The following is a 20,983-nucleotide window of genomic DNA, read 5'->3' as shown; positions in this document are numbered from 1 at the left end:
GCCGAAAATGATGATGTCACTAGCCCTCAATTTACAAGGCCTTCTAAGGACAGTCTCTGTGCTGTCTGAGTGCCTCAAGTGGAATGTGAAGTAGCAAGTGGCTCATATACCGCATGAAGTAATGAGAATATGATTTTGGCTGATACCCTTGGTACTGTTATTCACACGCTGGATGGTGGAAAATTGTTTCTGGGTAGCTTTCTGCTCCGACCCCCTTTTTTTGTTTGTACTGTATCTATCCAATTGCACCACATGCAGCTTACCACCGAGCCACTTGTCTGCAGGCTAGAAACTCTGCTCTTCTGCTGTTAATCTGTTTATTTGATAATTCTTTCATGATGTGGCCACTAGTTTCTCTCTGCAACTTTTCAACTGTCTGTCATGCAAGTCATAATGTAAATCTTGTAACAGCAGGTCCTACGTGTGCGTGTTTTCTTTCTCCAGCTTTTATAGTTTCAACCCAGAATCACTCCTGCTGATTGCTAAAGTTTAGCCAAAAGGACAAGCCCATTAGAAAGGAGATGGTGTGTGTGTAAGGAGTGTGTCTGCGCGCGCGTGTGTGTGTGTGTGTCTGAGTGTTTTTGTTGGCCTGCCTTTGTTTTGACAGCCCTAAAGGCCCTACTGTGCTTTGTCATGTGTGGGAGTTGTCATGTCATGAGTATGACTCCATAAACACAGACCACATTTATAAATGCTGAAAGTTTTTTTTCTGCAAATGTTTCTGATACTCTTTAATATGAAGAAACAGGTTCAACTGTATGGTGCAATAACAAAACTTTATTGTGAAACAGAGCCAATAAGCTCTTGGGATTCTCCAGATATTGCCGTCCACTTTTATCCTGTGACTGCCACGCCCTAAATAATCAAGGCAGGGTACATCTTTTTACGTAACAACCTCCTTCCCCTGTTGTATATCCTCTTCTTCATCTTCCCCCCCCTAAACCTACGCCCCCCCTCAGGTCTCCTCTCACCCCCAACACACAAACAGGCAGCCTCTCCTAATCCATGCCATGGTTGATAGGTAATGAGTGTTAGGGCCTGATGGTGGGTAGGTGTCAGCCACAGAGCCCAGTCTAAGCTGGGCCAGCTTAGAGCTGCCATCAAGGGCTTTGGCCTGTCAGCCTGTTGTAGCCAATCAGATCTGGAGTAATCGTGCTGGTTGGGCACCTCTCTGAGGCCTCCTGATTGGCTGAGAGAAAGTTGAACAGATGGATTGGCCACTAGAATCTTTGTACTGGTTTGTCTGTTTGCCCACTACTTAATCAGTGGATCCATTCTCTACTTGCACAGTGTAGTGAGATGGAGTTCCGTTTACAAACTGTGTGTCTTTGTTCCTCCTTACAGCTCTACAGTAACCTTTGCTCTCAACATTAGTGATCACAGTGCTTTTGCATCCTTAAGTTAGCTGCTTTACTTTTCACAGGTAGCTTTGTACATTTTGTGAATAGTATTTACCATTTGTTTTTGTAGGTTGTTTTTTTTTCATCATTTTAAAGTCACCTCAGTGTCGTTAAATAGCGACATTAGCCAGTCAGGTAGCCTAGCCAGCTGCTAAAAATGAAAAAAAAAGCACTGTCATGTACTGCTCGCTTTTGTAAGATATTGTCTGTTACTTTATTTTTTGGCAGCTTCTCCAAGAACAGAGTGTAAAAAAGGACCATAGAGGCCTAACGTTAGCTCTGAAAATCAAGCTAACGTTGGTGCACTATAGCTAACATTACTAAGGCCTCATTTACACCGCAAGTGATGCGTTCGTGAAGCGGTCCACAAGCGTAGCGGCAGCACACGTGCATTCACACCAAAACCGAACAGACGCATCACGCAGCGGCCGCTGCTGTCCTGTCAAATACAAACCACACCTGAACACTTGGTGGCGGTAGTATACCGTGTTTGCAAATCTCCAATAAACCCCAAAGAAGTTAAAGTGAGTTTGGACCCTTTACTTCCTGAAAATAAAGGTCTTTCTTTTTCCATTAGATCGAGTGGTCGACAGGAGAAAAGCCATTGCAGCTTTTCTATTGTTGTTGCGCATGTTGTGACCTCTCTCGGCCACTGTAGATGATGATTTTTTTATTGAATACAGTGACCATTCGCTCGTGACTCGCACCAAAGATCGGTGTCTCTTCTATTTTCGAGCGTTTCCGAGCGCTAGGCTAACACATTGCTTGCTGTGTAAATGTGGCCTAATGCTTATCTAAGGCACTTAGGCGATTATCAAAATAATCAAAAACAAAAACAAACAGTAAATACTATTAACAATATATAAAACATAGGGCTGTCTAGCGATAAAAACATTAATCTAATTAATTACTTGCTTTAAGATTAATTAATCTAAATGAATCACATACATCAACTTTTTTTTGTTTTTTGGTGCTGTGTCTTTTAGGTGCCTGCCTCTTACAGTCAGACACCCATTCGCTACCTTTTTATAAAATCCCGGCCTCACCTGGGCGCTGTGGCGGTACAAGTCCATAGACGTCCTACACAGAAAAAAAGAAGATACAGGCAGACGGCAGAGACTCACCACTGCACACTTCTAGTAGATTATAAGTGATGATTGAGAGGGCTTACATCTGTATGAGAAGAAGGTAATAATACTGTAGAGCTGACAGGAAGTAAACAGACATGCTGTTAGTAAAATGGATATAAGTCACGCTATGTTGTGCACGTAGAGAATTGAGTGAGAGCCGTACTTTTAGTTAGTTCCAGCAAGTCCTCATATAAATTACTTACTCAGTCCAATGTGCAGCAATCTGCTGTTGGCAAATTGTTGTGCAGGCAATCCAATTTGTGTGTGTGTGTGTGTGTGTGCCTGTATGTGTGTGAATGACAGGTGGGAATGATGAGCAAGAGAGTAAATATCTGGTATACTATATACTCACACTGCTGGGGAGCAGATGTCAAGAAAATGCTGACACTTTTGATCACCAGTGTCACCGATATGAGGAGGACCTGGCCCACAGCTAAAGGCCATGACATCTGTGTTTGTGTGCATGTGTGTGTGTAATGTGGGTGTTCAAGCATTTTGTACATGTGCATCTTGATTATTGTGTGTGAGTGCATATACATGTGTACCAAAGACATGTGAGCATGTACAGTATTTACCACCCTTGCAAGTCACCATGATCACCTCAGGGCTCAAGTTGTCCTCACAGGAGTTGACAAATGCTTTGCAGAGACATGTATTCTGCTGGCCTAGATAGCTCTCTATCATCAATGAAAGTGCATTGCATTTAAAACTTTCGGTGCCCTTCAGTGATGGGACAAGGAGTTCATTTGAGAAAGAGCAGCAGCAAAAGAGAGAGAGAGAGACAGACAGAGGAGAGAAAGAGGCCATGGCAAGGACGGTGCCTTTCTGCATCGAGGCGACATAATTAGCTGATCCTTGTCTCATCATCCAGGAACTCTCAAGACCCCCCTGTTCTGGGAGACAGCATGAACATGAGTCTATGCAAGAGACAGAGTGACCAAATCCACAACCTGAGGCAAAGGGATACTTGAGGGCCTCAGCTGTTAAAGGGAAAATTCACCACCCTTAATGTAGATGTCTAATCAGTGTTGATGGTAAGTGTAGTCAACTGAAGCAATAAATTCCTCAGTGCGTGCTTAATTGACAGAGAAAGCAAAGTTCCCCAGCTTGCGTAGCTGCTGTGCCTACATGTTCCAGGATGCATTGCGTGTGAGTTACTGACACCCAGCCGAAACATACTGTAGGCTGCTTATGTAGGCAATGAAATAAAAACACAGAGACTCTGTAGTCTGAACCAGCATAGCCCAAGATGGCATCAACCTTTTTATTATTTTCCACAATGTCAACGGCAGCACATTACAGTCGCCGACCATCTCATCCTCTTAGACAGCAGCCACAGCCTCGGCCTCTCCTTGCAGCGTTACTTTGGCTGCTTTCCCTGTTTTAGATAAATGCGGCTGAATATCCCAATTAGCCATGACACTGTAAAAAAAAAAAAAAAAAAAGAAGAAGCCTTGTCAATTATATCCTCTGCACTCATACATTGGGATGCCATTCTCATTGTTCACAACATCACTAATTTGCAAAGAGAACATGGAAGTTCTGTTTTAGAGTGGGTCCCTTATCTAACCTTAAACAGCTTGTAGTTCTGCCTCCTGTCAACCAGGTCACTGTAGTGCCAAATGACGTAGATGGAAGGGGGAAGTATTACAGTCTTTCTCGGTCAATATAGCACCAAGTAAGGATTTTATTACTTTAGTGGAGGACATTTTTTATCAACCCTGATTTGACATCCACATACTCAACGTACAGCTCACGGGCCAAATCTGGCCTATGATAAGGTGTCAGGTGGCCTGACAGCCATTTTCTAATTCACACATTCACATAGAAATGAATTGATTGACACTAGGATTTTTTTTCTTTTGCATTTTGAATGTAAATAAGATGCCAGAGCTCATCACAAAACATCAAAATAGAGCTTGTTTACCCCCAAAAATTAGGGCTAGGGGGGAGGATCCTGTGGACCCACTGACAAAGGTCCGGGTTAAACTCTGAATGTCCACAAATCCCAGAAATGATCCTGCATACAGCTGACCTGTGTGGGGCTGCTGAGACTGGATTTGCCTCTTTGCAAAGATAGGGGAGGACAGCAAATGTTGAAAGGTTGAAAACAGGCAATTTGGTGAAAAATGGACAGATGGATTTGCCTTTATTTTGCCTTTGTTTTTAATGTTGATTCATTTTATCTGATAGATATCATTGTGTGTTTATTAGCTGTCCCCTTGCCTCCTCTCTGCGAGTTTGCAAAAGTGGCCCACAGGCGAAGCAAGTCGAGTATCCCTGACATAAAAAGTGGCAAATTTTCCTTTTAATGGCAGAAGAAGAGGTCTTGGAGATGTGAGAATTGGTAGAGAAAGACAAGAAACACTGACTGCGTGGTTTGTTGGTTTGTCTTCCCCCTGTAAATGTTTGTCCCCCAGGCTTTCACAGGTGGCTGAGTTCAACCCTACTGTAATTGTCTCTGCCCCTTGGGAATTTGCAGCCTGCCTGATTCCCTGCTTGGATACAGTAGACAGTATTCTCCATGTCTATTGCTCTTTGCACTCCTACCCCCCAGCGTCTCTGATTCCCCCCATGGCAGAGACAGACAGACAGACAGACAGGGATATCTACCTTAAAGCCTCATTGTTTATAAGCCACTCCAGATGAAACTGTTTTGAAAATTCCTCTGCTGCCTTCATTTCTCCTGTCAGGATCATCCTGGGTGGCGTAGACCACACGCCCTATGTAAGGGCAACAGTCTTATTTATTAAATAGTGATGATTTATATGTTTGTGTAGGCATGTGTGTCTGCATGTCTATATGTGTGTGTGCAAGTGATAGGAATGATGAATCACTCGGCTGTGGTGGCCTATCTTTATTCTTTCATCAGCCACACAAATCCCTCTATCTATATTGCAATCTCTGCATTTGTCTGGAAGTTCTCTCACTCATTTCACTTGTGATAATCTCAGCCCGTCCTCTCTCACATCATTACTTTTTTTCCCCCTCTCACTTCATGTCTGCATGTATTTTTCTCTGCAGATGTTTTGACCGACAGGGTTATTGCTCTAGAGGCTGATGCTTGGACACAGGATGACATTGCGCTGCACCATGAGCTCATGCTCAAATTAGGGAGGATATCCGGAATCCATCCCTACACGTCTCATTTAATCATACAGGGCGGAGGGGAAACGTGTTTATGGACCTAATAGTGGGAGCGAATATATTGCGTATTTGAGTGTGTACGTGTGTGTCCTAAGCATGTTTGTGTTTTATCTACGCCTCTCTCGTCTCCTGAGTAGACATGACACATAGGGGCAGGATGTGTATCCCTCCGAGTTTGCAGACTCGCTGGGGAGAAAGAGGGAAAGAACAAAGGGAAGGAGGGGGGAAAGAGGGGAAAAGCTCAAAGCCTCTCGCAGTCATAAAGTCACACTCAAAGCTTCCCTAATTACCTCTGCTTTTCATCTGCCCCTCTCACCTCAGCATGAATATGTGAGAATGCAGAGAAGTAGGGCCTAGGAGAGAGAGCCGAAAAATGAAATGGAGGGGAGGGCACATGGTTTGAGTAAAGTTTCAGTGAAAGTGTGCGCAGGTGTGTTTGAATGTGGTCTATCAGGTGTGTGTGTTAGTGTGTGATGTGGTTTGCCTTTAAAGAGAATGAATCAACAGGTTTTTGCCCTGTGGATTCACTGTGTACTGCTGCTTCTCTCCCCCTTTCTTCCCGTGTCTCTCTCTGTCTGTGGTCCATGCTTTGCCAGCATTGGTTGCTTAACAAGAGCATGCTGGGCCTGGGTGGGCACCATGCCAACAGCTTGCGTGCTGGCATGTGCGCTGCAGGGAACCCTCGTGTCTCAAAGATAACCCAGCTGCCAAGAGCGCGCTCCACAGAACGAAACCATAAACACAAATTTCTTCTCCATCTTCTCCTTCACCCCAAAAGTCTCCTTTCATTTTTCTTCATCATTGTTATTCTGCTCCCCAACAGCCTCAGTCTTCCTCACCAACCATCCATGCTCCCCAACATTACATCCCAAGCCTAAACAAATACAAGGTCTGTGTAGATTAGCATGCCGCCAGTCTCCACAGCCATAATTTGACATACTAGCTTGAAATGAAACTGAGATAAATACCCCTTTATTTCTCGCCAGCACCATCTCTTTTCTCATGGAATGATTTTCTGATGCTGGTGCTTCACAAACACTGTTTCTGACAGTCTTTTAGCGTGCCTCAACAAACACTCCTGGTGTAGACTAAGCTTCATCAGTCTCACTATGATTGTATGAGCAAAATAAGCTTGATGTCCAGGAAGTTTCTTGTTAATCAGACAGAGTCGCATCTCCCGGGGCTTGTTCTCTGTCCAAGAGAATTTGGCTTTTCTGGAACACAATCTGTCTGGCTGGCTGATGGGATTTGTACTCTGCTGCTGCTGATTGGTCCAGTCTGGCCTTTTCCTGTGGCCTGTCTGACTCCGCTGCACCCGTCCTTCCCAGAATGATCCCACAAGCCATAAAACTTGTGTATGTGTGTGTATAGGGTTGAGATATAGATCTGCATGTGCACACGTCTGTGTGTAGCAGCTGGCAGTCAAACTCCTCATCAGAAAATGTCTGATAAGCAGTATAACTGACAGACTTCTTCTCTTTTTGATGAAATTGTCATTAGGGATGTTACAAGAACTGACACTTCGGTGCCAAGTTGATGCCAAAATTCTGAAAAAGTGATAATAGTTTTTCCCCAGACCCATCGCTACCAAGGATGCAATTCCTCTGGATGGTTACAAGTGTTGTAGTCTGCCATAAAATGCCAAAGGAAGTAGAAGAACGCCAACAACAACAGGGACAACAAAAGCACATGGAAGACGGCAACAAGTGCAGCTGTAGCAACAGCTGCATGTCGACTCGACAAAAAGAAAAGCATTTTTCTTGAGGCTAGCATGTTTTTTTTGATTCTCCTCAATGAGAACACCTCACAATCATGCTACAAACGCCAGTAGCATGACCAACCACTGAGTGTCTGTTCTGCACTCAGCACTGGACGTTTCGCGTTTTTCTGGTTGGCAAAAGTTAAAAGATGTTCAACTTTGGGTAAAGCATTACGCTCGTCACTGTAATTTTTTACGCAGACATCCAGTAAATTAAGCAGGGGTGGGACAAATAGCCTGCCAAAAAGACGAACTGTCGCATCTTATATGTACAAGTGCTGAACAGCTATATGTTAATATGTTTCCTTGCCCAAAAAGTCCCATGAACCCACGTAGACTAGTACTTTGGGTTGGAGGCAGGTCATCATGGTTGAAAACAATTTAAATCATGTTTTTCAATAAAGGAGTGTTTGTTTAGACATATAGGATTTATTTATTTATTGCTTAATTTCACTGGAATTGATATAGACTAAAATAGCTCTGGTATCCTGATATGCCTTCTCATCATTCATCTTCCTTTGCTCACTTTAGTGAATGAGATATTTTTAATAGAAATGATGGTAGACTTTGACCAAAGTAAGGTCATGCTGGGAGAAATGAAAGAGTGTTGGTGAGACATAGCGTGAGGGAAAGAGGCACTGAACATCGCAAATTGGCCAGACTTGCATGTCAGTGAGGGAGAGCAGCTTCCATCCGACGCCTGTGGGAGAACAGGGTGTGTGCTCAATATGTGCTTTTTAATGCATATGTGGATAAGCATCATGATGTACATGTCCCTGTGTTGTGACTCACACAGTTCATTCAGCCCAGAGTAGGTTGGATTTGGCTTTCCATCTCTCACCACCAACTTCACTTCATCACTCCTTCACTCAAGTCAACCCACTTTCCTCATTACGCCTGTGTTGGACACTCCTCTGCTTCCTCTCCTTCTTTCTCCTCGCCTCTATGGCTCCTAGCGCACCATTAAGGAGTCCCCGCGGTAGGTTTTATTCACTGATCCTGCAGTCATTCATCCATTGTATTCCAGGAGAGGAGGTACAATAAATGAGAGAAATGGACAGACAAAAAAAATATTGCTCTGACCCTGCCCAGCTGTGTCCTGTTTGTATGATCCATGATGGATTATGATATCTGCTGCAGTGTCTGCCAAAATGAACAATAATGAGTCTACTCTTAAATCAGCCACAACGCGGACTATCACTGGCAAACTCTAAATACTGGAACTAATGGTGGAATTTGTCCTTCACAAATATTTTTATACATTTATCTTGATTATTTAGTATTTTTCCTTTGATTTATTTCAGCCCACACAATGTATTGAAGTGTTTTTTTGTGTGCGTTGTTTTTACTGGCATAAGGATAAAGGCCAAGGTCTCATCAAAGACTAGTTTTGGCTCATAATTGAAACAATGCACAAATGACCCTGTGTTGATTCATAAGAAAGCTGAAAAATGAAAACAGGGGCCACACCTGCTAAGAAAAGTGGAAAACTCTTCATTAGACTCCCTTTCATCTTGGATTCCTTTCACACCTCTGAGTCAGCTCAAGGGTCTGTTTCATGTTAATCTTATGTTAGCCTAAATGTTTCCTTTCCCTTTTCATGAAAATCTGGAGTCCAGTCTCTTTCTCCAGCCGTCTCTAGTTGTCATCATTTTCCAGTTATATAATGGGTTGTTACCTTGACAAGGCCTTTTTGTTTATCACAAAACCACAGGCTGTCATCAGTGTAGCCAGGTTTTTGGAGAAAATGCCTCCATTCTGTTGAATTGACTTAAGAATGTTCCATCCTGCAGAGTATAAGCCACTGACAGCTGATTTGCTGTTGCATAGAATCTACTTTATATTCCGAATCTTTCTTTCCTGCGCTTGAGTCCTTGTTTGGATGTGTGTGTTCTACTTTTCTACCATCTGCAGAACTAAACAATATTTCACAACTGATTCTCTGGAGTATAATGTCTGTAGCAGTCCCTCTAAGACAGGGGTCAGCAACCTTTGCTATCAAAAGAGTCATTTTTTTACCAAAGATAATAAAAAAAAAAAAAAAAAAAAGTGTGGAGCCGCATAAGATATTTGAGCCTTATAATGAAGGTGCTATAGCCTGTTAATTCTAAATTAGCCTAAAATAGTCTAAATTAGCATTCATTAATATGTTTTCCTAGGTGGCTACTGTGCAGGGCGCTATTTATGATTATTTGCTGGCAGTAAAAGCAAACATGAACTATTAAATTCTTTATTTTATTCCAAGACTTTTGCTTTTTTGGATTTGGCATCCATAGCTAACCAGCCAGGGAGACTCAAGACGAGCCACTGCTGTCAAGGTTCGTCAAAATTTCGAGGAAAGGTGCCAGGCAGTCGAAGTATTATGCACATTTTAGTTCTTGACATGTTGAAACACTTTTTTTGTTCGGTTTTGGTAAGTTTCACATTTTTACAGTTGGAGAATGTAAGAATTACGTTAGGCCTAAAACAATGAAAAATGAAAATTGAAATGTTAAAAAAAAATGATGAGTAGTTGTCTGGTGAAAGCCACAGGGAGCCACTGGAGAGGGGCTAAAGAGCCACATGTTACTCCGGAGCCACAGGTTGCCTACCAATGCTCTAAGGCTATGAACTAGGGTTGGGCTGGCGTAAACATTTTCAAACCAGTTTACTATTTAGCTAAACACCAGACCGGACCAGTACTCCAAATATTACCAGGTGTCACACTTAACTCAGCAGCTGCTCCTATGTGGAACATAATGACACCGGGTCTCAACAGCAAATGAACATCTGTCTATGGTGTCTTGTAACACTGGAGCTCTCTGTCCACACTGAACCCCTTAAATATGCATTTCTGTTTCATGTAAACAAATATTAAAGCAAATATTAGCTGCGCACTCGAGATCAGACTGGAAACGTTCCCACTGAAAAGATGGGTGAGTAGCCTGCTTGCTATCTTCATACGTTTTTAACATTACTTTTTTAAACAGAAAACATGTTTTCTATTGTGATATTTACTGGAAATGAAAACAATATAACCAGCAGCAAGAACAGTAAGTTGTTATTAGCGGTGTGTTTTAGCTTACCAGAAACTTTGAGCTCCCTGGTAATCTCATTCCCCAACTGACACCATTAGATAATTCCTTATTTTAACTTCACAAATCAGCCGTTCCTGGTCCATTGTGGTGCTTCCTGACAGAAGGTCAGCTCAGAAAGTGTGTCACACTTTGCCAGTTGGGACACTATTTTGTCAGCTTCAAATCCAAAATATTGCCATATTGAAGCAGTTTTAGTTTTTTTTTAACTCTAAGCTTGTCATGTTTCATCTCGTCACACAGAAAAACACGTTAACTTTGTAGTAAACAAACCTAACGTGCCAGTGCTTGGCTTGTTTAACATCATGATATTATGTCAGTGTTGTTGTCATATTGCTTAGGACTAATGCAATACAAGCTGGGTTTAGTACCTACTTTTGAATTAGCTTGAACGTGTCATAATGACAAATGTTTGTTCAGCCGGTAAGCATAAAATCAAACCAGTTAAAGCTTGTGCACCAGACTGGACCAGAACCAGAAATCAACCCAGCTCTAATATGAACTTGCATACTGCCTGGGCAGTAAGGCTGCTCATGCTGTACATAAGAGTCAAAAGTCATTCCTACTTGTGCAGCTGGCATACTTTTAGTTGTAACTGTATGTAGTTATCAATGAGTGCAAATGCTTTCTGTGTATGATACTCTGTGCAGCTCCTTAGCGCGACACTACATCAAAAGAGACACTGTGATTTATATACCAATAAACAAAAGAGAAATGGGGGGTCACTACAGACCTGTGGCCCCCTTAATGTGTAGGACCAGAGGTGCTGTCCATCAGCCTGTCAACAGTCTGCCCTCATGCTGGCCCTCCACATCTCCCCGTTATGGCATTAGTCATTTGAACGACCCTCCCCCCGCCCCTGCCCTTCCCTCAGCCCCTCACCCACTGCCCCCGTGCTCTGTCTCCTCTGTCCCGTCCTTCTCTCGTCTGCTCATTCCCCTGCCTTCGATCATGTTTCCCTACTTTGGCCAGAGCAGGGAGCAGTGATCCCCCTCCTGTCCCATCTCCACCGCCACTTCTCCCCCCACACCACATTATAGCCCAGTGCACCCTGCGTGCCCCTGGCATCTGTGGAATTGTTTATGTTTCAGAGTTTTGATATAGCTGGCCTGCCTTTTTAATTACCCCCACCTCCAGCCCTCCTCCTCTCAAGCTCATTATCCCACCTGTTAGCCCCCTGATAGGACAAGACCAGCAAATTAGGATTTGGGGCAAGGGTTCGCTGAAATTTGTGCACACATTTGTGATTGCATATGTGGGGCTTCTAAGGGGCTTGTGGAGTCACAGTGGTTTTGGCAGGAGCGCAGCCCCCCAGTTCTTGCAGGTCAAATTTGCATGAACAGCATGTCTGCGCCTGTTGTCTGACAGATGAGTCACGCTCCCTCTTTAGACTTTAGACATGTGATTTTACCACACAAGTATGGTGAATAAACAGATTGATTCATTGACTTATTAATAGTTTATTACCATTAAACTGTTTGCTGAAAGGTTAGCGGCTGGGAGATTGTATGACATTGCAGCTCTCCCCTGTAACCTAAGATGACCAGCGCTGAGTGGGAGATTGCCCTATGTACAGTATTTCTACTAATTAAAACAAGGATATGTAATCTACACATGTGTCACTATGTCATATATCTGTGTGGTGACCTGTGTGAAACCCAAGCCTGTGGTGGGATTAAAATGCTTTGCCTCAGAAGATGGTTGGTGAGGTCCAGTAAGGACTGATTGCCAAGACAGGACAGGCCCACAGCCCCATGGTATGAGAACAGTGTCTCCTACCTCATTATCACAATATTACCGCATCTTCAAGCATGCACATATGCACACCCACCTCTACAGGCCCACTTGCACGTACTTAAAAATACAGACATACTGTACATGCACTCATACTTGCACTTACAGTATTAAAGATAAAGTCTTACTCATGACACAGACACAGATAAACCCTCTAACCCAGGGCTATAAAACTGGTTTAGGGCAGGAAAGGTTTCAGGGCCACGCAGGATACATTTTCCATTTTTACAATCCAAAAGATTCCATACAGGTGAAATGAAGAACTTGACACCTTAAATTTTCCTTACAGTGCATTTTGCAACACTGTGTGTTTTAAATTCTCCTTAATTTCAAGCAGAGTTCTTAATTGATGTTAACTTTACCTTATATTAAATAGCAAAGAAATAGCAAAGGCTTAATTGCATTTCAAGGAGAATTTAAGGGACCATTTTATAGCACAAAAGTCACCTTTCTTATCCTACAACAGGCCACATCTGGAAAAATTTTGTATCTTTATCTAATAGAATGAAATACATTTCAAGGATTTTACAGGAGTAGCAAAGGGGGGCTTATATTTGTCACTCAAAAACACACAAGACGTTGTGATTCCTTTCGGTTAAAAGGTTAATAAGAAAAAAAAACACTTTAAAGTTTGCTGTTTTACACTTGTTTGTAATTGTTGGACATACCGATAATAGCTGGAGAATCATGTTTATGACTAGAAATTTCAGACATGCATCATTCTTGGACTTAAGAAAACGGTTAATTAAGTAAAACATTATAAATGATTTCTTACAAGTCATTACATTTCTCGGTGAAGCTTATACCCAGGTGACACTGCCTACTTCTACCTGTGTGTTAGGGCTACCTCGCCAAACTGCTGTGGTTTGCACGTGTGGTGTTCACACAGAAAGTGGTGATGCTGCAGCATGGCTGCTTGACAACCCTCTCTTTCTATGTTGAGTTTGAGTTTGGATTCTAACCTAAGAAACACTGAAGGGCTTTTAATTGGAACCCAAAACAAGAAGTGTTACATTAAAATAAATATTTGTAGATTTTTTTTAAATGTCTGTGAGATGTTCCATACATATAGACATTGAAACTGTAGTGATGTCAGCATGACTATTGATAGATCATTTTGATTACTTTTGCTGCAAACCATGCGCAAGACTCCAAATCTCCAGATGTGCCACAGCCGTGGAGAAGCTGTGTGGGTGCTCCAACCTGTTTATGTGGACGGCAAAATAAAAAAAGGCTCTGGGATGCACATGTGATGCTCATGCAGGCAGTGTGGCCCAGACGTTTGCCACTCTTTGTAACTCTGGTCTGTCATACTGTAAAGACTGCACATGTATAACTGATGTAACTGTATAGTTGCTTTGTGGCATGCATCGTGTGCTACACATAGGCACTTTAAATAGTCATAAACAAGTAGCTTACCACAGCAGCAACTAGCACTATTACTAGAACTACTACTACTGATCATACAGTATAATTGTCCATGACCTGTCATGCCTGTCTGGTGCCACATGTCTGTGCTGAGATGTGGCAACCTAGCTTTGATGCCTTGTCCTTAAATACCTACTCCCACTGTGACATTACTGCTCATTTAGACACGCGCACGCAAACATGCATCTCTTTCAGTGTGAGAGTGATTCAGAAATCAGGGACTGCTGGGAAGCAAAGGCGAAGAGCACTATGGTTGTGACTTAAATCATAGAGCTGCCACTGCGTTTATTCTGACGCAGTTATTGTGGTAGCCTCACCATGGTGACACTAATTGTGCCAGTAAAACACTGGGTTGCCATGCAGAATGTAAAGTGGAAATAGCTTCTTATGATCAAACCCAGTGATCTCAGAGAGTGGCCTTGGCAAAGTATTTGTGGAAAGATATGGTATAATATCCCATCCCAGAGTCATAAATACATACTCAGTTTAGGCCACTGCAGGACAAAGGCCTTCTCTGCTTTGCAACTGCTGCTTTTTTATCCGTTTAATACCTTGTTTATTCCGAGCAGAGAGCATGTCAGATTAGCCCCACAGGGCCACAGACAAAGCAAGCCTGTTCATTTATTCCTATATAGTTAGCTTGACAATTATGTGTTTTGAATTTCAGAGTTTTCAGGACTTCCTTGGAAATTAAAGATAATTGCTCCATGCAAAACAGCCTCAATCCAGCCAGACTTCATTTCCCAAGAGACTTACCGATGGGAGTGTGTGACATGGTAATGATAGCCACCCACGACTCTGCATCTGAATGCACTGTGGTTAAATCCAGATTCAGACACTGTGGTCAGCCAGAACAATCAAACCCAATTGACTATCATGCAATGGTACTTAGGACTTAAAAAGCTGCTGGTTTCATGTTTTTTTGTTATCACCCTGTTTCCCAGTACTGGAAAGTGCAGAGAAACCCACAACGACTGTACTTGATTTATCACAGAATGAGAAACCGGATACATTTGAGCGTGGGAGAGGACTTGATAGAGACCAGAAAATAACCAATGTTGAAAATGAATGAACCGCACGATCCACTTTTTTGTTTGTCAGGGGAAGCGTGGAGAGGAAGAAAAGTGGACTCTTGTCCTAATTCTGTATATTCAGAGAAGGACATGTTTGAAGTAACAGCCACGGAGAGACAGGAAAGTGCTCCGGACCCAGGGGCCAAATGAATCCAGATGTCAGAGCATGTTCACAAGGTGGAGTCCACTTGTACAGTAGTTGTTTTTCCTTGTTCAAACGTTCAGTCGCTTCTTTTTATTCCATTTTTCCTGGCGCTCTCCCGCTCTTCCCTTTTTTTTCCCCCATGTTCATGTTCTCTCTCAGTGTCACTCTCTTGGCAAATAAAAATACGATTTTATAACGAGTACAGAATGTCTTAAAGATTTAATGATGCTGTCAGAAACCGTTTAAAATATGTGCATCCATTCATGAAGCTCTTGAGACATACAAGACAGACTTTTTTTTAAGATTCGTCTTCTTGAAAACTTGATTGTCTTGTTGTGTGGAGTTTTGTTTTGCCCCTACCACAGCTCACAGAGAGTATGATTAAACCGTGGTATTTCTGAGCATGATAATTTTATAATAACATTATGTAATGCCGTGTAACCTAAGTCTGTGGGTTCATCTTGCGGTGTAAATGTCTGACTGGCAGGCAAGCAGGCAGACCTCACACTGGTACCAACCCTGCAGCCCCTCAGGCTCATAGGAGACACTGAGGTGGAACTGCAACTGTAACTTCCTGCAAATCTAGTGCTATTTTTGCCCATTCCTTTTCTGTTTCTGTTTGTCATGTTGTTGTCCCTCCTGGTCTGTCTCTAGCTGGTCATCTCGGGAGGTCTTTCTGACTGCTTTCAGCCTACAATCAGTCACCCTCCACTTTACAGTAATAATCTGTAACAGGCCGTTAACTTTTCATGTCTGCTTTATTTCTGTCACACGCAGTCACGCTGCTCAAAACTCATCTAATGGGCTACACTTTACATGTGCAGGAGCAGCTCCGATCATGACAATGGTAATTTCGAGTGCATTATTATGAGTTGTGCCTTTTGCTGGCCGGTGGGGAGTCCCTGTGTGTCACAGACAGCGGTCATATTAGTGCAGCTGTTGAGTAGGACATGACTGTTGTTATCCTTCTGTCTGTGAGCTGGGAGGGGCTGGACACACACAGGCACACACACAAACACACACATACTCATTTGGTAACAATCACTGTACTGAGATAGATCGCTATGTGAAAGGTACTCTTATGAATGAATATGTACGTGTAAACATCGAGCACTTTTAAAAACTGTAGTCCATAGTACATGATTAATAACATTTCATTAGTGCACAGTATCATATGTACAATTGTCATACATTTTGGGCTTATGCTTCTTTTTCATTTTATTTTGTGTGTGTGTGTGTGTGTGTGTGTGTGTGTGTGTGTGCTGTGGTGGCGGGGGTGGTGGTGGGGGTAGGGGGGTGTTGGCACCCTCCTTCTCCTGTCTCAATTTCTGTACAGTTGCTACTGCTCCTTCATGTTCTGTCATGCTTTTAAGCTGACATCACACCCCAGAGGAGAGTGTCGTGTCCAGGACACGCATACACAAACACACGCCCACACATACATACACACATGTACATACGGTCCCACACAGTTGCATACAGAGGAGAATATATGGAGAGCTGCTGAGAAGGAAAGCAGGATGGAAGGTTTCAAGTGGACGGGCAGTGACGGGATGGTGGGACAAAAGGATGAGTTTGGCTCATAGACTGTATAAAAATAATGGACGTAGCCATTGGTTTGTGGACTCCCATTTTGAAGCCTTGAGTTCAGCATTTTGACTGCCGCCATCTTGGTGTTTTGGAGCCAGAAGTGACCATATTTGAATATGTCTCCCAGGCAGCCTGTCACTCAAAGCAGTCACGCCCTTAATTATGCGTAACTCTAAGCCTTTATCAAATTTAAACAGGTGAATTGTATAAAAATTCACCCCCCTGTACAGTTGTCATGAAGAGTGAAATTAGCTTTAGAGAGCAAAACACTTTTTTGCACATTTATTTCTGCTGTTAATTTGGGTATTTTAATATCCATGGGGATTGATTTGCTTTTGTAGCCAGCCTCAAGTGGCCATTTGAAGAACTGCAGTTTTTGGCACTTAAGAGGTTGCCGCTTGATTAGGCTGTACAATAGGAATGGTTTCCAAAATAATAATAAGCAAGACTGCCCACTTTTCTGTTGCTGTGTGATTATTTATGATCAAATTACTATTACGTAACTTTCTGGTAGACTCTTATGTAAGTATAAACCATATCTGTAAGCAGTAAAATGGGGATGGGGATGTTGGAGAAAAAGGAGAGAAAATTTCATTTCATATATTTTATTTATGAGGACAACACACATTAATCAACATTTCTGTAAAGGTGCCAGTGTAAACCAGCTGACTAATTTTCAACTGCAGTCCTGCGAGATGTTTTGAAATCAATAAAAGGATGAAATAAAGACAGCATGAAGACACAAAGACAGTATTAATAGAGCAAACAGAAATTGTCAAGATAGACGGAAGCCATGCAAAGCAAATGACCGTGGAAGAAAATCAAACTGTTTTTCTGAATTTCATGGGTTGTTTTCCAGCCCTTGCTTCACCCTCCTCTCTACTCTGTTCCGGTACCTTGCTTAGCAAGAAGTGGCACCTTATTGGCACTGATCCGCGTCTGCGCTGACATCATTTATTGCTTTACAGCTTCACTTGCTTACCAGGAAATGACACAAGAACTAGATGACTCAACTGTTGTGTGTGCGTGAGAGAGAGAGTGTGTGGTAGGTGGCATGTCAAACACCCTTGCAGAACCTGGAATATACAATATTTGCCAAAGAAAATGCAAACTGATTGCGGTTGCTGCTTGTACCAGGATGCTGTTCAAATCTCTCTGTCTGTCTCTCTCAGTGTAGACATGCAGAGACTGTCTCCTTAAGACATACTTACTGGGGTGATGACTTCATACACAATGATATCCAACCGCATTATAGGGAAACTTTACACTGGTTTCCCGACCCAGCTTACTGACGCGCACAAGCCAAGCTTAGCTGGTTAGGAGCCAGGATTTGGATATGTGTTTGCATTTTGGATGCCTGACACATTTCATGGACAGCTTCTTGTCATCAATGATTTTCAATATTCCCCTCATATTGAATGTCATCTGTCCTTGTCTTTCCATCTGTCTCTTATCACTGTGTTTCTCTTTTGCTCTCCTTGCAGACATGTTCCAGTACCTTCTGTCCTTCTCTCAGGGCCACCTGAGTTCGCTATTGGAGGGAACCTACACATCCCTGTCCCGCCATGCCCTACCCCATGTCAACCAACTCTTCTCCTCACTCTCCCTCTACCTCCGTGGGGCCAACGTCTCCGTGGAGGCTTCAGTTCACCAATTTTTTAACAACCTCTTCCCACTTGTCTACACGCGGCTCATCAATCCAGGCATTGAAGGCAGCATGATGATGGGCAATGAAATGGGTGACTGTCTCCGTATGATCAGGCAGGACGTCAACCCTTTTGGGCCTCATCCAACTGTCATGGCCCAGGAGCTTGCCGGGGCATTGGGAGCTGGGAGGCAACTGGGCCTGGCCCTAGAGGAGGGTCTGGAAGTGATGAACGCCACTGAACATGTCAGCATGAGCAAAGAGTGTGTGAAGAGCCTGGTGAAGATGGTGTACTGCTCCCACTGCAGAGGCCTGACGCTGATTAAGCCCTGTGTGGGTTACTGTCTGAATGTTATGCGAGGCTGCTTGGCCAGCGTATCGGAGCTAGATCAGCCTTGGAGGAGGTATACCAGCCTGTTGGAGCAACTAACCCACGCCATGGCTGGCCACCACAGTTTGGAACTAGCCCTGCTGGGGGTTAGAGGGCACGTTAATGAGGCCTTGCTCTATGCACAGCTCCATGGTCCACTCATCACCGCCACGGTGAGTACACACCAGATCATCAGCTTTAATAGCACATGCAAAAAGCCTCCAAACGTTTTTGTTTAACATCTTTGTTTTATACATATACCTTGGCAGCCTTTAATGTATTGATTGGAAAGGTTTTGCAGGATGCTTGTGGGTTCTGAGCTATTTTTTCCACCAATGCAACAAAGAACTCTGCACACAGCATTAATGTTTGTACAGTGTTGAAACTATTCAGAGAAAAATAATGTTTATACAAAGAAAAAAGCCCAGCCCCTTCCAGACAAATGCAGGCTGAGCCGAGCGTAGAGAAGGACTAATTTTCCAAAATGGCAAGGCAGCTAAATGTCACCGTTGTTGTTTGGATTCTTACTGTCGGGGAATATTCCTCATTGACTATGATGGAAATGAAAAAAGATAGATACAGATAAAATGGGGAGTGAGTGCACTTGCATGCTGTGAGCACTACCATATGCCTTTTGTTATATATATGGTTTTAAGTTTGATGTTCACCACATGAAGACAGCTTCATGGACGACTGCCTAACATTTCTTAGAACTGAATACTGCAGTGAAATCTACACTTAAAATTGTACTTTTGTTTCACTATTGGATTTTTTTGTTGTTTGTATGTTTTACGGCAAGGGATGAGAATAATGAGAATAATTTTGACCTGTTATTCATGTTGGCACTGCGTACCAACCAGGTGTGGTAAGAGCTAATGTTAGCAAGTGGTGCCGCTCATTTGGTCAAACGCTGTCCCAAGCCAACAGCGTTGCTGTCAAAATAAAGCTGCTTGTTCGCCTGGACTACCCAGTGGAGAACAAAGACTGGGTGGCCACCATGTTCCCCGTGGCAGGACAGCATTACCAGTGATAATGGTCAATTAAGTGGTCTCGCTAGCTAGCTCCCACCCGACCCTGGTGGTGCGCAGTGCCAAACAGCCAAGGCTAACGTTAGCTAACCATAAGAGGCTGGAGGATAGGCAGTGGGCACTTTGTTTTTGGATGTTAATGCGGCTAGCCGGCTATTTGTCAGCCTACAGAAAAATTATGTATAGAATAAAATAAAAGGCAAGACAATTACACCAAGACATTAAAATTTCACCACCTCTAAATGGATAGCACTTTAAAATGCAGCTCAGTGAGTCAGTGGAGGGCTAAAAGAAAATGCCTCTAGGACTAGAAGGAAAGTCCTCTCATATTTCATGTCATTTTGCATTTTTTGTCCTTAAAGAAATAACTACTTAGTTATTGATTAATGGATATAATACTTTAGAAAGCAAAATTAACCGAAACTGGCATCCCTATTCAAAACGTACTGTGGCTGTAAAAGTAGAGCTCAAATCTCTGCATCATCTGAAACATATCCCTGTATACAGAGCAATATATAATACACATCAGATGTAATACACGCTGAGATTGTAGTTCTGTTTTCATGTCAGTCATTTGCTTTATTTTTGAGATCTAAAATCAACTTTTTCAGTAAATACAGCACACTGTGACCTTTATCTTTACATTTTTAAGCAATACCCTACTTGCTCTATATAAGGTGGGGTCATGCATGTGGGTGTAAGGTGACATGAGTCATACACAGTGGAGCAGGAGGTGATTAGCAGAGATTTATGTACATCATCAAGAGGAACATAAAGTTTAACTTGCGTTCAGTCCCCATTGCATCTTCCTCGCTCCTCTAAATTTCAGGCATGCTTGTTGACGCAGTGCATTTGTATTTCATGTTTCTAGAAAAATCTGTAAGAGCACTCATACATGTCTCTCCCCTGGGCACGAGCTGGAGTTCTGGATGACATACTTCCATTACCTTTACTGGCCCCTTTTACTGAGTAGGTGGCTAGATTCAACTCTACCGAGCTGTGGGAATAGGCTGTTATATTTGTTTATCCTCACAGCCTGTGTCTCTCTTAACATCATCCCTACCTCTCTCCATCTCATTAGTTTGATATTACGGGTTACAGATATGAGTTGTTTTAAATCATACCCTGTCAACACGTTGAGTTATTCGGTTGAACTGTGTTGAATATGGAAGCAGAGAGGGGAAGGACAATGCTTCAAATGTTGACGGGGTTATGTGGGGTGCAGTTGTTCCCTAATATCTTTAATGGGACCACTTGTGGACAAGTCGACACTGGAACTGTTCCCAGAGCCAGACTAAAACTGTAAGACAACACTAAAGAAGCCATAATGTCCAAGCTGTTAGTGGATTAAACTTCAGCATGGCTATTCTGCTTGACTTAAAGTACAGTGCATTCTTCCA

General features: G+C 42.8%; 1 protein-coding gene across 2 annotated transcripts in view; it reads left to right on the top strand.

Annotated features, from left to right (window-relative positions):
• The window catches only part of gpc5c (glypican 5c), a 139,014-nt gene that overhangs the window by 16,219 nt on the left and 101,812 nt on the right, over positions 1-20,983 (top strand). For both annotated transcript variants that reach the window (XM_033651306.2, XM_033651307.2), the window contains exon 3: positions 18,025-18,728. In XM_033651306.2, the coding sequence (XP_033507197.2) occupies positions 18,025-18,728 (704 nt within the window). The remainder of the gene's footprint in view (positions 1-18,024; positions 18,729-20,983) is intronic.

The sequence above is a fragment of the Epinephelus lanceolatus genome, chromosome 12 (genome assembly GCF_041903045.1).
Source record: "Epinephelus lanceolatus isolate andai-2023 chromosome 12, ASM4190304v1, whole genome shotgun sequence".
NCBI classification, from domain to species: domain Eukaryota; kingdom Metazoa; phylum Chordata; class Actinopteri; order Perciformes; family Serranidae; genus Epinephelus; species Epinephelus lanceolatus.
This window is presented reverse-complemented; position numbering and strand designations above follow the sequence as displayed.